The sequence below is a fragment of the Maniola hyperantus genome, chromosome 2 (assembly GCF_902806685.2).
Source record: "Maniola hyperantus chromosome 2, iAphHyp1.2, whole genome shotgun sequence".
Lineage (NCBI taxonomy): Eukaryota > Metazoa > Arthropoda > Insecta > Lepidoptera > Nymphalidae > Maniola > Maniola hyperantus.
In genome coordinates this window covers 9,170,815-9,184,878 of record NC_048537.1, presented here as the reverse complement: position 1 = coordinate 9,184,878, position 14,064 = coordinate 9,170,815, and the positions used below count along the sequence as shown (strand labels likewise).

At 39.9% G+C, this 14,064-nt stretch overlaps 1 protein-coding gene across 1 annotated transcript; it reads right to left on the bottom strand.

The window, feature by feature from the left end:
- Positions 1-1,348: 1,348 nt before the first annotated feature.
- pAbp (poly(A) binding protein) lies at positions 1,349-4,877 on the bottom strand. Its single transcript, XM_034982408.2, has 3 exons — positions 4,352-4,877; positions 3,129-3,913; positions 1,349-2,675 (listed from the first exon to the last, which is right to left on the bottom strand). The coding sequence occupies exons 1-3, from the start codon at positions 4,542-4,544 to the stop codon at positions 1,827-1,829; spliced, it is 1,827 nt and encodes a 608-aa protein (XP_034838299.1). The 5' UTR covers positions 4,545-4,877; the 3' UTR covers positions 1,349-1,826.
- Positions 4,878-14,064: the final 9,187 nt, after the last annotated feature.

Here is a 14,064-nt window from a genome sequence, read left to right as displayed (position 1 = left end):
TGTGTCCATCGAGGTTTTTTTAATATTTAACGAAAACTGCTAAAGTTACGAGAAAACTGTCAAAGACCAATATGGTCTTCATTAAATTCTCTACATAGTCTTTGGATGTATTTTGATAGGACTTACTAGTTTACAAAATGTGCTCACATATCAAACTTTTTTCAAAAGGACGCGCGTCTTCGCTCCATATCTTGCACCATACTTATTCCCGCTGCCCCACGCATAACTTTTAGTAGTGAAACTTATCAATACATCATCATTATCGGTACATTGCCGGCTTACTACTGAGCACGGGTCTTCTCTTAGAATGAGAACGGTTTGGCGATAGTCCTCCGCGATGGGCAAGTACCGATTGACAGCCTATACACACCTTTGAGAATATTATTGAGAACCCTCAGGCAGGTTTCCTCACGATGTTTGCCTTCACCGATATTCAAGTGATATTTAATTGCTTAAAACGTACAATAAATCGGAAAAGTAAGACGTGCGTGCCCGGGATCAAACCCCCGACGCCCCAAACAGGAGACTGACGCCTTTACCACGGCATCACCGTTTAGTGGTGGTAAAACCTCGACAATGGACACAAAAGGGGGGGAAATACCTAATCATTTCTCGACATGTTCCACATCTACATCGAGGTATTGTAAAACCAAAGCTATATGAATGTAAAGTTTCATCCTTCCTTCCGGATGAGACCGAACTTAAAGATAACGAGCCGTACTAATCAGTACCCTTATTATAAATGAGAGTGTTTGTTTGTTGGTTTGTCCTTCAATCACATCGCAACGGTGCAACGGATTGACGTGATTTTTTGCATGTGTATAGATACTTTTTATCCCGGAAAATCAAAGTTCCCACGGGATTTTTGAAAAGCCCAATTCTACGCGGACGAAGTCGCGGGGATCACAGCTAGTAATATTTATTATATATTTACTTAAATGCAGATAGATATTTAACTATAGCATGGATAAAACAAAACAAACAAATTGCAGCGGCAGTATACTTAACTGCAGATTTATACAGTAGGGTGGTACTGAATGCTTAAGTAATAATAGGCATTTGCAACAATCTAGTAAATGCTTCCACTTTACTGCAGTATGCCAAAATCAATTTGTTCTAGTAGTCAAATGCTACAAACTACAGTCAAATCGATTTAGTAGGTAGTCAAATCTAGACAATGCTGCACTGGTGGAATACAAAAACCTTGATACCTACCTACTAAATGCAAAAAAAAAACCAGTTTAGTAGTTTTTACGAAAAATGGTACAGACATGAGACAACACATCTTATCCTAAACACATAAAACTTCTTAGTTACATTGTAGGTTAAAAAATGAAACAACATGAAGTATTGTGAATATTCCAGAATATAATAAGTAACAATAGTACAAATTGCAATCAGTTTAGATTGGAGACCAAGTTTTCAATACAAGGTATATCCAATACGAAACTGATAAGAAAATAAAATAAGAAAAATCGCAAGAACAAAAGCCAACTCCATTGGGAGAATTAAGAAAAGTTAAGACTAAACATAAATCAACTTCTTGGTCAATATAGAAAGTTAAAATAATTGCTTATTAGCATAACTGTTTCATATATAGAAATGTTGATAGTTTCTTTATTTTTGTTTGCAGATGTGCACATCCAACGTTATAATAAAAGTAATACATATTTTGGATCAGTGCAGTCCACATTTTCTTCATTTTTCAATTTTTATTTTTATATATTTTTATGACCGGGACTTATCAATACATATTATAATAATGTAGAAAGCATTTAAAAATAAAGAAGAATACAACAGAAAAAAAACTTTGTGTCAAACTAAAGTTAATCTTTCTTTGTGGCCTGCTGTTTAGCTTGGTGAGCCTGCAAAACAGCAACAGCCTCATCCACCTTTGCTTTCAGAGACTCTCCGTGCTCTAACATATGCAGTAGTTCAGAATTATCAATTTCCAAAAGCATGCCAGTGATTTTGCCTGCCAAATCTGGATGCATTCGTTGGATAAGTGGAAATAGACGCTCACCCAACATTTGCTTTTGTTCTTGAAGAGGAGCTGCAGCCAGCATAGATGCAGTTAATGGCTCTTGACCTTGGATGTGTACTGCTGGTTGAGGAGCCGGAGGGTTGCGCATGTTGGCAGTATACTTGTATCCTGCTGGACGGCCACTGGTCACCATTGGAGCACGGATAGATGCAGCCGTAGCAACCCCTTGTTGCCCAGTTATTGGTCTTGCTCCCAGTGAAGTACGTAGAGCTGCTTGTGTAGGTCCACGAGGTGGCGGGCGGAACGGTGCTTGCATGTTAGGATAGGCAGAAGCAGCTGTCTGAGTGCTTGGTCTAACAGACGGCTGAGCGGTCCAGCGTGGTCTAATCTGTGTCATCTGTGCTGGACCATAGAATCTTTGTGCAGGAGGAATAGTTGGTACAAAATACCCACCAGCACTACCTGGTTGGAAAATTTGACCCATTTGCTGCATTCTCATACTTGCCATGCGCTGCATATATTGTGATGTCAAGTGAGCTTTACGGTCTTCTTTGCGTTGAGCTAAAGCAACATACAAAGGCTTCGTTCCCACAATTCGTCCATTCATTTCAGTTACTGCCTTTGTTGCTTCTTCAGGAGAAGAGAAGCAGACAAATCCAAAACCTTTACTACGACCATCTTCTAACATCACCTGCAAAAATAAAATAACTTGTTATACTAAGTAAAAGAATAAGAATTACAATACCTACCTGGAGTTAATAAACAAAGAATATGTCCTTCGTACAACCTGCATAAATATAGTATACCCTAATATTATATCACTGCCATCATACCCCTTCCAAGTTAGCCCATTTCCACTTAACCTAAAACTATGCCTACTTGTTATTAGGCATAGTTTTAGGTTAAGTGGAAATGTGTATTTAAACAGTTTAAATACACAGGTGTGTTGATTTTTTCAAATTTATTTATGATTTTATTCTAACAGCTATTAGATACTTTAGTTTAAAATTGTTTGAATATTCCAACTACGAAAATGAGACAAACACTCAGATGTATTTCAGTTCTTATGGAAGGAGGACAAGTTAAAAAAAATTAAGTGTTAAGCAAAAGATCTAACAAGTGTTTCAATATAATGCTCAATTACCTTAGCTGAAGTAATAGTACCAAATGGAGCAAATTCTTTACGAAGTCTTTCATCATCAATTGTGTCATCCAAATTCTTAACATACAGATTGACGCCCTGATAGCGAGTTAAACGTTCAGATTTAAGTTGTTCAAATTTGCGTTTTAATTCTTTTTGTCTCTCAGCTTTTTTTTGAGCACGTCCCACATACAGTGGCTTGCCTTCAACCAGTTCCTTGCCATTGAGTTCCATACAGGCTCTCTCTGCATTGTCAGGGTCCTCGAATGCTACAAATCCAAAGCCCCTAGATGCTCCATCATCTTTATACATTACTTTATGGCTAGTAATTCTGCCATACTTTTCAAACATATCCTTAAGCATCTCATCAGAAAAATCTTCACCAAAGTTTTTCACATAAACATTAGTGAACAGTTTTGCTTTTTCTCCAAGTTCCTTTTCACGTTCTTTACGAGGAATGAATCTGCCTACGTAAACTTTTTTGCCATTTAAAAGCATACCATTAACTTTTTCGATAGACTTATTAGCAGCTTCTTCAGTTTCAAAGTGGACAAACCCATAGCCTTTAGATCCACCATTCTCATCTTGAGCTACTTTACAGCTCAATATATTCCCAAATGCTGTAAACGTATCATACATAGCTTTATTGTCTATTGTTTTATCAAGATTTTTGATAAAAACGTTTCCTACACCAGACTTGCGAAGAGATGGATCACGTTGGGACCACATAATTCTAATAGGTCTGCCTTTAATCATATCAAAATTCATAGTATCTAATGCTCTTTCAGCTGAAACAAAGAAAGTCCTGTTAGTGCCTTTTTGATTAAGTATAGATATATTAAGTTTTTGGACATACAAAAAAAAGAAAAAACTTAATTTAGAAGTACATACATAGTAGGTTCTCAGATAATGAACTAATAATAGCTAATATTATTATCAAACTAAAAAGTTATATAGGTATGTATTGGGAAAGAATAGTCACGTAGAAACTGACTTCAAGGCCAATCCCCACTATCTTGATTTAGAAAGCAACACTTATAATACCTAACCTTTAATAATAATTCTACGACTGAATATCTTTATCATACCTACAAAATTTATTACGGAAGATGATAAAAATCACTAAATATGACTTGATATTTCAGAACTATAATATTGTGCAAGACTCCACTATATCATCCTGCAAAATTTATAGTGATATAATTTGAAAAATAATGACAACTTACCATCAGCAGGCTGCTGAAAATTTACATAAGCGTAGCCAAGGGATCTACGAGTTATCATATCCCGACATACGCGTATGGAAAGAACCGGACCAGCAGTAGAAAATTTTTCAAACAACATGGCCTCAGTAATATCAGAGTGCAAGTCTCCAACATACAGCGAAGCCATCGGATAATTAGGCGGTCCAGGATTCATTTTTTTGGATTTATTGGGACCGTTTTAGAAAAAGCACTAATTAATTGTTAACAGTTTGTAAAAAGCTACTTCACTTTCTCTTTACGATTACTTATCGCATTCCTTAGACCACGTTGCACGCTTACGTACACTTAACTTAAAATCGAGGGATTCCCGTTATTTTTAAATATTTTACTATTTTTTTGGATTTTTGTTAATTTTATATTTTTTTTTTATATTTTACAAGAATATTTCACGAAATTCTGAGGATTGTGTGACCTATTTCGGAGGGACCACACAACCTCGCGTGAACACACCTTGCTCACCAAAGAAAAGGTGACGTTTGATTTGTGACTTGTGCAATACAAAAACAAAATGGCGTAATAGTATGGCCATGGCCACTGGCCAGTCAGGCCAGCCCATAGAGTAAAGTATGGTCCAGCATAATATCTCTATGGGGTCGACCCAGCCCACAGATTCATAGAGTAAAGTAATATGGAAGATCCTCGGAAGATTAGCCCAGCCCAGAGGGTGAGAGGTATCCATACCAGCAGTAAAAACAGAAAAAATTAAATGGGCGCCAACAAGATCGTAATAACATGAAGAGTGGAGTACGGGTAACATTGTAAGCACCATACTCATTTGTTCCGATTGGCTGAATTTGTGTGATTCTTGTTGCAACAATGCATTGTAGCCAATAGTGAGCGAGCGTTAGCCAATCAGAGATGATTGCAATCGTGACATTGTAGCTGTCATTCTCCCGCAATCGCGCAGCTGAGCCATTGGCGTTTAAGCCCACGCCAAGAAAACGGTCTTGAACTAGTCTTGAACCTGTGAGTTGAGCTTAAAGAAAAAATTATAATAGTCGATTACTCAACATGGGGCTGATGTAATGACTTACGTCACGGGCACCGGGATAAATCCCAAGCGTAACGAGGGATTTCGAATCAAATCAAATTATTTATTGCTTATGTAGGCGACGCGTATAAAACCTTTTTTGTTGTAAAATAATAAAGAATGGCTCAGAAAAAGGAAACGTATTTCATATGACAGATTTGTCAAAAAAAAAAGAGAAAATGAAAAATTTGTAGAAAGAAAATGGAAAAAATATGTTTTCACAGATTTAGGCGTGAAATACGTTTTTAGACGAGCTTTTATCAATATTTGCGGCCTTTTATTGAAGCATCCTGTACAAAGTGGTCCTTTTCGAACCGGACCGGTAAGGAAAGCAACCCCACCTAATGTTCCGGACTCCCCCACCGACAATGGTCAACACACGTAGCACGAAGCAGGCGTTATTGGAGGGAGAACGACGTTCTGTAAAGGCCGCAGAAATGAAAAGTAAGTCAAGCTCAGCATCCCTTCTAGCTAAAAAGAAACAGCTAGAGCTAGCGGCGGCGGAAGCGAGAGCACGCATCGAGATGCAACTGATTGATAGGAAGCTACAAGCAGACATGGCCGCACTTGATGAGGAATATAGTTCTCGCGCGGAGGAGAATGAGGTGCGTAGTACGAACAGTGAAGTAGAGAAATGGTTGGAGCGCAGCCACGACGAACGGTTAGCACAGCCCGTCCAGCAAGATGATCCCGTTTTGGGCGAGCTGTGCCCGCCCGCCGCTGCAGGCGGTGGCACTGAAAGTATAACCGTTCACATGCTAGCTAGTGCACTAAAGGATATGGCAGCCATTTCTAAAAGCCACGCACCAAATTCTAGATTGCTCAGTCACATCAGCACACAAAAGGACCTACCAGTATTTGCAGGCGATCCGCTTGAGTGGCTACAATTCAAGCAGGCCTACACCGAGTCCACCGAAGTATGTAATTTCACTCCTAGAGAGAATCTGTGGAGGCTGCGTAGCTGCTTGCGTGGACCAGCGAAGGAAGCTGTGACAGCGCTGTTGATTAGCGCCACAACTCCCGACACAGTAATGTCTGCACTTGAGCTACAGTTTGGAAACCCTGATGTAATTATTTCTAGAATAGTACAAGATATCCAAAAGCTACCTACCATGTCCCAGGAATATCATAAAGATATAGTTAAGTTCTCGGTTAAAGTTCAGAACTTTGTAGCAGCAGTTATTTCCATTGGCGAAGACGAGTACTTAAAAAACATGAACATTATGTCGGCTGTGTTATCCAAATTCCCTACAGTTTTGCTTTCAAAATGGACGGACTACAGTTATCCTCTTATAGTCAACGGGTCTAAGGCCAATTAACCATACTTTCGGACCTTTTTAAGAGAGGAAGCCGTAAAACCACGAAAACAGCAATCAATATTAACTATAGTGGTAAGCCCGAACAAACTACTCATAAACGTAAGTACAACGAAAATCACGCCTATAAATCTCATAATGTACTGCTACAGAGTGAATCGTGCACGAACGATACGAAATGTCGATTTCGCCGGAACACAACGAAACACAATCTACCGGACTGCAAAATGTTTAAGAAGGCACTACGGAAAGACCGGTGGTTTCACGTCAAGAGGTACGGTATCTGTTTTCGGTGTTTTAGTAGAAAAGCACAGCGATAGCCATTCCAAAAGCTGCTCTGGTATTTGCGACATAAATAACTGAGGATTAGGACATATAGCTTGTTGCACTACGAGTTCAAACGACACCCTGGGACAGTACCCGACTCGGTTTGAACAGCTAACGGACACGGAAACGCAGCAGGTTATTCATGTCAAAGACGATAATCGGCAAGTTCTATTAAAAACAATAACGGTACAAATATACGGACCACACGGAATTGAGTCAGTCTCAGCGCTTTTGGACGACGGATCGACTGTGACGCTAATTTGTGCGGACCTTGCTGCACGGCTTGTCTATGTGGATATAAAAAAAGATGCGCATATGTGGAGCATGGAATAGCCACACGATTGAATGCGATAGCGAGATTATAAATATGACCATATCCAACAAAGATGGACAGCTATTTACGTTCGAAGCAAATAGTGTTAAAAACCTTAACTTACCTGCGCAAGATACCTCGCATTTATGTACGGAACCATACAGGCATATTTCTGAAATAGAAAGTCAAATTAGCCTACAATATTCTAAGCCACAGATGTTGATAGGGCAGGATAACTACCATTTACTATTACCACTGCAAGTACTTGAAGGTAAACCAGGGGAACCGTATGCTACACTCACTCCCCTTGGATGGTGTCTTCATGGTAGTACAAGAGCGCAAGCTTCTAGTAGTTTATGGCACTCCACCCTGCTCCTCAGCTCGAACTGCTGTGACTTGGATACCGAGAGTAAGTACTTACTGCGAGAGATGCATGAGGAAGTTCGACGTTCTTTCGCTGTAGATTCCTTTGGAGTTACTGCTGCACCGCGAGAGTATGCCGATGACCTTCAGGCTAAGTCTCATCTAGAAAAGACAAGCAGATTGATAGACGGAAGGTGGTACGTGGGGCTGCCGTGGAAGGATAACGAGGCGAAGTTGCCTGACTCGTTTCCATCGGCAATGGCAAGACTGAAAGGAATAGAAAGAAGAATGAAGAATGACGAAGGGTTTGCTACGCGCTATAGAGAAAGAATAGATCCACTTATTTCAAAATGATTTCGCCAAAGAGATATCTGATATATCATTGAGTCCAAAGAACCTGGTACTTACCTCATTTTGGTTGTCGATAATCCAAATAAGAAAAAATTACGTTTGGTGTTCGATGCTGCTTCGAAATGCCAGAATGTAAGCCTAAATGATTACCTTTTTAAAGGGCCCAGACCTACTCGTTTCACTTCTAGGTATAATGATGCGATTCCGGGAGAAAAGAATTGGGATAAACGGGAGACATAAAGGACATGTTTCTTAGAATAAAAATCCTACCTGAAGATCAAGATACTTTACGTTTTCTGTGGCGCGACAACTCTAAAGAAAAATTAAAAATCTGCGCCATGACATCTTTGATTTCGGCGCGAACTGTCACCGTTTATTGCTCCATTTATAAAAAACAAGAACGCACAGAGATACGAGTCATCAAAGCCGGCTGCCGTACGAGCGATTTGCGAACAGCACTACATGGATGATTATATCGACAGCGTTGATGACATAGAAACTGCAAGAGAATTAATAAAAGATGTAAAGTTTATCCACAGCCAAGGTGGGTTCGAGATAAGAAAACTGGACTAGCAATCGCGGAGAGGTCTAGAGTCCATCCCAACCGAAGCCTTAGGTCCTACAGCCGTAAGATTCAATACTGAAAACAGAAAACTCAGAACGTACTTTAGGTCTAATATGGTTCCCTAAAGAAGACGTCTTAAGCTTTGACGTATCATTTAAACAATTTCCGCCACTATAGTTTCCGGCGAACAGATACATACGAAACGAGAAATGCTACGAGTAATACATGTCAATATTCGACGTGTTTGGATTTTTGTCACCGTTTACTATCAAAGAGAAAAATCTGTTGCAAGACGACATGGAAAACCAGCTTAGACTGGGACGACGAATCGCTCACGGGAGAACTTTATGCCAAGTGGACGGAATGGCTGAAATGTACTGAAAGACATAAACCGCATTTAGTTTACCGCGCACACTACCTTGCAAGCCACGCGTGCGAGCGAGATGCCAGAGGATGCACTCAATGCACCTAGCAATGTCCACACCGGAGTTAGCGAATGTCCATACACAGGGTTTGAAATTGCTATGTTTTCTGTGACGCTTCACCGAAAGCGATGTGTGCCGTCGCCTATGGCGATGTGAAGAGGACGAGTAGCGTTTGTTGCAAGCAAAGTAAAGTGGCGCCCTAGTGAAGCAATCTCCATCGGTGCCACGGCTCGAACTGCAAGCAGCCTTATTGGGCGCTAGGTTGGCGGACACGATAGTAAAACAACATACTATTAAACCACAAAGAAAATACTTTTGGAGCGATTCAACAACTGTACTGCACTGGATAAAAAGATAACACGCGAAGTTATCACACCAATTCCTAGCGCATCGGCTTGGGAAATTGATGAACTTACATCTCCGAGTGAATGGCAGTTACGTACCTACCAGATTCAACATTGCGGATTGCCGCGACCAGAGAGATTGTGATATGAGCATATCACCGGTGAGTGGTTGCACGGACCGATTTTTTCTTTCATGCGATAGCAGTGAATGGCCTGAAGACATGAAGTGGCCACGACAAGTCAAAATAATACAGAATCTGTGACTACAATAGGAAGTACTACTATATGCTTACCTGCCTGCCCGACCCCTGAGCGATTTTCTTCATGGCTACGCCTACTAAAATCTACTTGCATCGTGTTATCGTTTGTAGAAAAGAAATGTAAGAAGCTTACCGGGGAAGTAGATGGTGCTATGATGGAGCGTGCGGAACAATTGTTAATGAGATACGCGCAGGCACAGTCATTTTCCGACGATCTGGAACACCTGAAAAAGGAAAAGCATTAGGTAGGAAAAGCAATACTTACCTTAACACCGTTCCTGGACGAGCATGGAGTTCTTCGAGTGGGTGGCCGCATCGACGCTGCGCCTGGCATATCAAGAGATATGAAGCAACCTATTATATTGGACGTGGCAACATCATATAGCCAGCCTTAATTGTTATGCACTACCATAGAAAATATGCGCACGGAAATAACGAGACGGTAGTCAACGAAATAAAGCAACGGTTTTGGATATTGCGCCTTCGCCCAACAGTTAAAAATTTAGCATCCAAATGCATATTTTTGCCCGAATACGCAAGGCGCGACCGCAGCCACCGAGAATGGGCGACTTACCAGCGGCTAGACTGGCCTCACCATCAACGCACCTGTTACCTTTGTGGATTGGATCTCTTTGGTCCAAATGAAAGTGACTGAGGGACGACGACACCACATAAGATATGGAGTTTTATTTACGTGCATGACAGTACGAGCTATACACATAGAAATGGTACAAACACTCACCACGGATTCCTTAATCATGGCTCTGCGAAGGATGGCGTCCCGACGAGGATGGCCACAGCATCTGCTGTCAGATAATGGCACGAATCTGAGAGGCTCTGCTACTGAATTGTCTTAGGCAGTGGAAAAATTGGATCAAGATGCATTGAAGAAAGAAGCTGTAAATTACGGCACCACGTGGACGTTTATTCCAGCATATAGCCCTCACTGGGGCGGGGCCTGGGAACGTTTAATTAAAAGCGTTAAGACGTCGCTGAAGGCTGTCCTGAAAGAACGAGCACCAAAAGAAGAGGTGTTGATTACTTTGATGGCAGAGGTGGAACAGATAGTCAACAGCCGTCCCCTCACTCATGTATCTGTGGAGCCTTCAACCACAGAAGCTATCACTCCTAATCACTTTCTTCTAGGTACCTCCTCAAATCTTCCTATACTCGGAGTATTTGACAACTCCGACCTTTTCCTGAGGAAGCAGTGGCGCATTTCGCAGCTTTTGGCCGATCAGTTCTGGCGCCGCTGGCTGAAAGAAGTCGTACCCCAGCTCATACCAAGACAGAAGTGGCAAGAGGAAACCAAAGCCCCGCAAGTTGGCGACCTAGCAGCGATCATCGACCCTAACATGCCCCGAGGAGTGTGGCCTCGAGGCGTCATCGAATCTGTGCTGCCAGGCAAGGACGGGCGAGTGCGAGTCGTGGACGTGAGGACGAAGTCTGGACTTCTGCGGCGATCTATGGCACGCGTCGCAATCTTACCAGTCCGTAATGAGTGCTGCGCCAGCACTGGGGCGGGCTTGTAGGCGACGCGTATAAAACCTTTTTTGTTGTAAAATAATAAAGAATGGCTCAGAAAAAGGAAACGTATTTCATATGACAGATTTGTCAAAAAAAAAGAGAAAATGAAAAATTTGTAGAAAGAAAATGGAAAAAATATGTTTTCACAGATTTAGGCGTGAAATACGTTTTTAGACGAGCTTTTATCAATATTTGCGGCCTTTTATTGAAGCATCCTGTACAGCTTATTTGGGCTTACAATGGTTCTTAGTCATACAATTGTGGTAAGTACAGCCAAATACCTTATATACTAAGGCATGCAATATTATGTTAGAATTATTTTATGTAGTTTTTAATTATTTTTAAATTTGCTTATTTAAATTAAAATTTATATACATGTATGTATATATATTAATATATATAATAAAATTTTGTCACAATAATAAATTAAATAATACATAAATCAATCAGAACACTTAAAATTCAGATTTCAGAGTAACTCTCGAGTCCCGAGGAACGAGGGTGTTTCATTTAGAATCCTGAGTGAAGTATACACTGCGCAGACAGAGTAAAAAATCTAGACAAAGGAACGATTGCTTTCTAATTCATACTAAAAAGAGAGCACAGATAAAGTTATTAATGTGATAAACAGAGACGCAGCTAACCTATTTTTGTCCCTTATCGTGTAACCGATTATTTTCAAGGAATACAACTTTAGTTGCAAAACAAACATTGAGAATTCGTGGCATCATTGTATTGCTCATTAGTTAGTTACTTGTTTTCACATAAAAAACGTTAATACAAATATTGTTGAGCGGTTTATAAAATATTGTCATAGAGGTCATAGATTTATAGTAGATTAGAATTTTGGCTACTAAACTATGTTGTTAGGTTGTCACGAAAATAAAAAGTCGTAATAATTTATAAAATTGGTTTCTTGTATTAATAATATAGAATGCACTGATGTACTCGTATTCCACTGCTGATACTCTTGCTCCATCATATAAGAGGTTATTGACTACTAAACAGTGGTAATTGTCGTGTTATTATCGTTACGTCGTGCTATGGCTATTGCACACGAGGTTACACCGTAGATAGAGTAATAAAGGTAGATACAGGAACGTTTGCTTTCTCATTCACACTAAAAAGAGAGCACAGATAAAGTTTATAATGTGATAAACAGAGACTCAGCTAACCTAATTTTTGTCCCTTATCGTGTAACTGGTTTAATACAAATATTGTTGATCGGTTAATAAAACATTGACTACTAAACAATGGTAATAATTGTCGGTTATTCATCGTTACGTCGTGCTATCACTATCTCATATACGGCTACACAGTACTTAAATCTACCTATTATTCTATCTACGGGTTACACAGTCCTTTAGTCTAGCTTTTTTAATCAGTCTACGGTAGACTGTAGTTTTTCTTTAACTGTCTTCCGGCCTCTGGGTTCTATCCCTTTTGAGCCTTGCGAAGTGTAGGATTTTAGGCCACCCACGGCACCCAAGACAAAGACTGGATTACACCCGCATTGAAATACTCTAATATTCACACCTCGCGAGAAAATAAAACTTTAATTTAATTATAAATTTACAGGTCAAAAAAAACTATATATGACATACAGAAATACTTATCACTAAAAAATTTATATTTACAAAAATATACGCCGTCCAATGGTCATTTATGGGCATTGTGCCCAAACACTGGCGCTATTACCTCGCTGAACGGCAAGGCTCAACCGTTGAGCGAAATAAGCACCAGCTCTTGGGTCACCAGACGCGTGGATCAGCTTTTGGGACCACGACGTTTATAAAAGCTTTCGTGTCCGATGACCATGAGCCAGAGTCTCAAACGCAAGCGCGATTGAATAAATTCTTATTTATTTTATTTTTCAATAAAATAAAATAAGAATCTTCGTATGCTTAAATAGGTACCTACCTAACTAACTATATGTCAAGAATTTGTATATACTACTACGTAGTACGCGTATAGACGCGTAGTGAGTGAACCTTGGATGAATCTCTATGGAGAGATTCGTGGGAGGGAGTGAACCCATTTGACGAGATAAAAACAAAAACGTAGTGATTATATTCTCTTTAGATGAGACCTGCTCTTTGGTCCACAGACCAATAACATATAGGATATTGGCCGACCAGAAAAAAGTGACACGAGAAAGGGAACGAAGTGAATTTTTAATTATATTATTTATAAATAATAGATACAAATCGACGTAAGTTATTTTCCGCGTATTTACGCGTTCTATAAGTTTGATTTTACAATATTGACTTGTGTAAAGAAGCTTTATTAAGAGAGTGTTCTGCTACACAATTTTTAGTAATACATATTTGACTATAGGTATAGTCCGTACAAAACGACTTCTCATGCGCCATTTTAACTCATGGTCAACTGTTGTTATGTCAAAAGTACGGTTCATATTTAAAATAAGGACTAAAATCGTACTTTTGAGATGAAATTCACACAATGTTAAAATGGCGCGTGGAAGTCATTTTGTACGCATAATACGAAAGATTCTACCCGATTTCTCTTGCCCGTGCTTACGTTATGACTTAGCGTGATTCTATTACCCTCACCGCGTACGTCATGTATGGCAAGTATGCATGATGTCAATCATGTCATGCAAACTTGACCAGAAAACTTGATCGCGAGTGTGTGGCTACCGTTTTTTAGCGTTAAATTAATTCGCTTCTATACAGACTGCAGAATTGAGTCGTATAGATATATAGCCCAGCAAGCCTCCTTGAGGTACCTAGCGATCTGCTGACGATTATAAAAGTGTAAATCAGCCGGTTCGCCGACCGCCTCCTGTTCACGACCACTTTTATGAAACCAGTCATTTTCTCATATTGCAGT

Bases quoted from the DNA above. Each gene is read 5' to 3' on its own strand.
- pAbp (XM_034982408.2), bottom strand. From the start codon at position 4,544: ATGAATCCTGGACCGCCTAATTATCCGATGGCTTCGCTGTATGTTGGA. The intron at 3,914-4,351 runs GTAAGTTGTCAT...TCTTTGTTTCAG, and splicing joins TTTTCAGCAGCCTGCTGATG to CTGAAAGAGCATTAGATACT. The intron at 2,676-3,128 runs GTAATTGAGCAT...TTATTTTTGCAG, and splicing joins GTACTATTACTTCAGCTAAG to GTGATGTTAGAAGATGGTCG.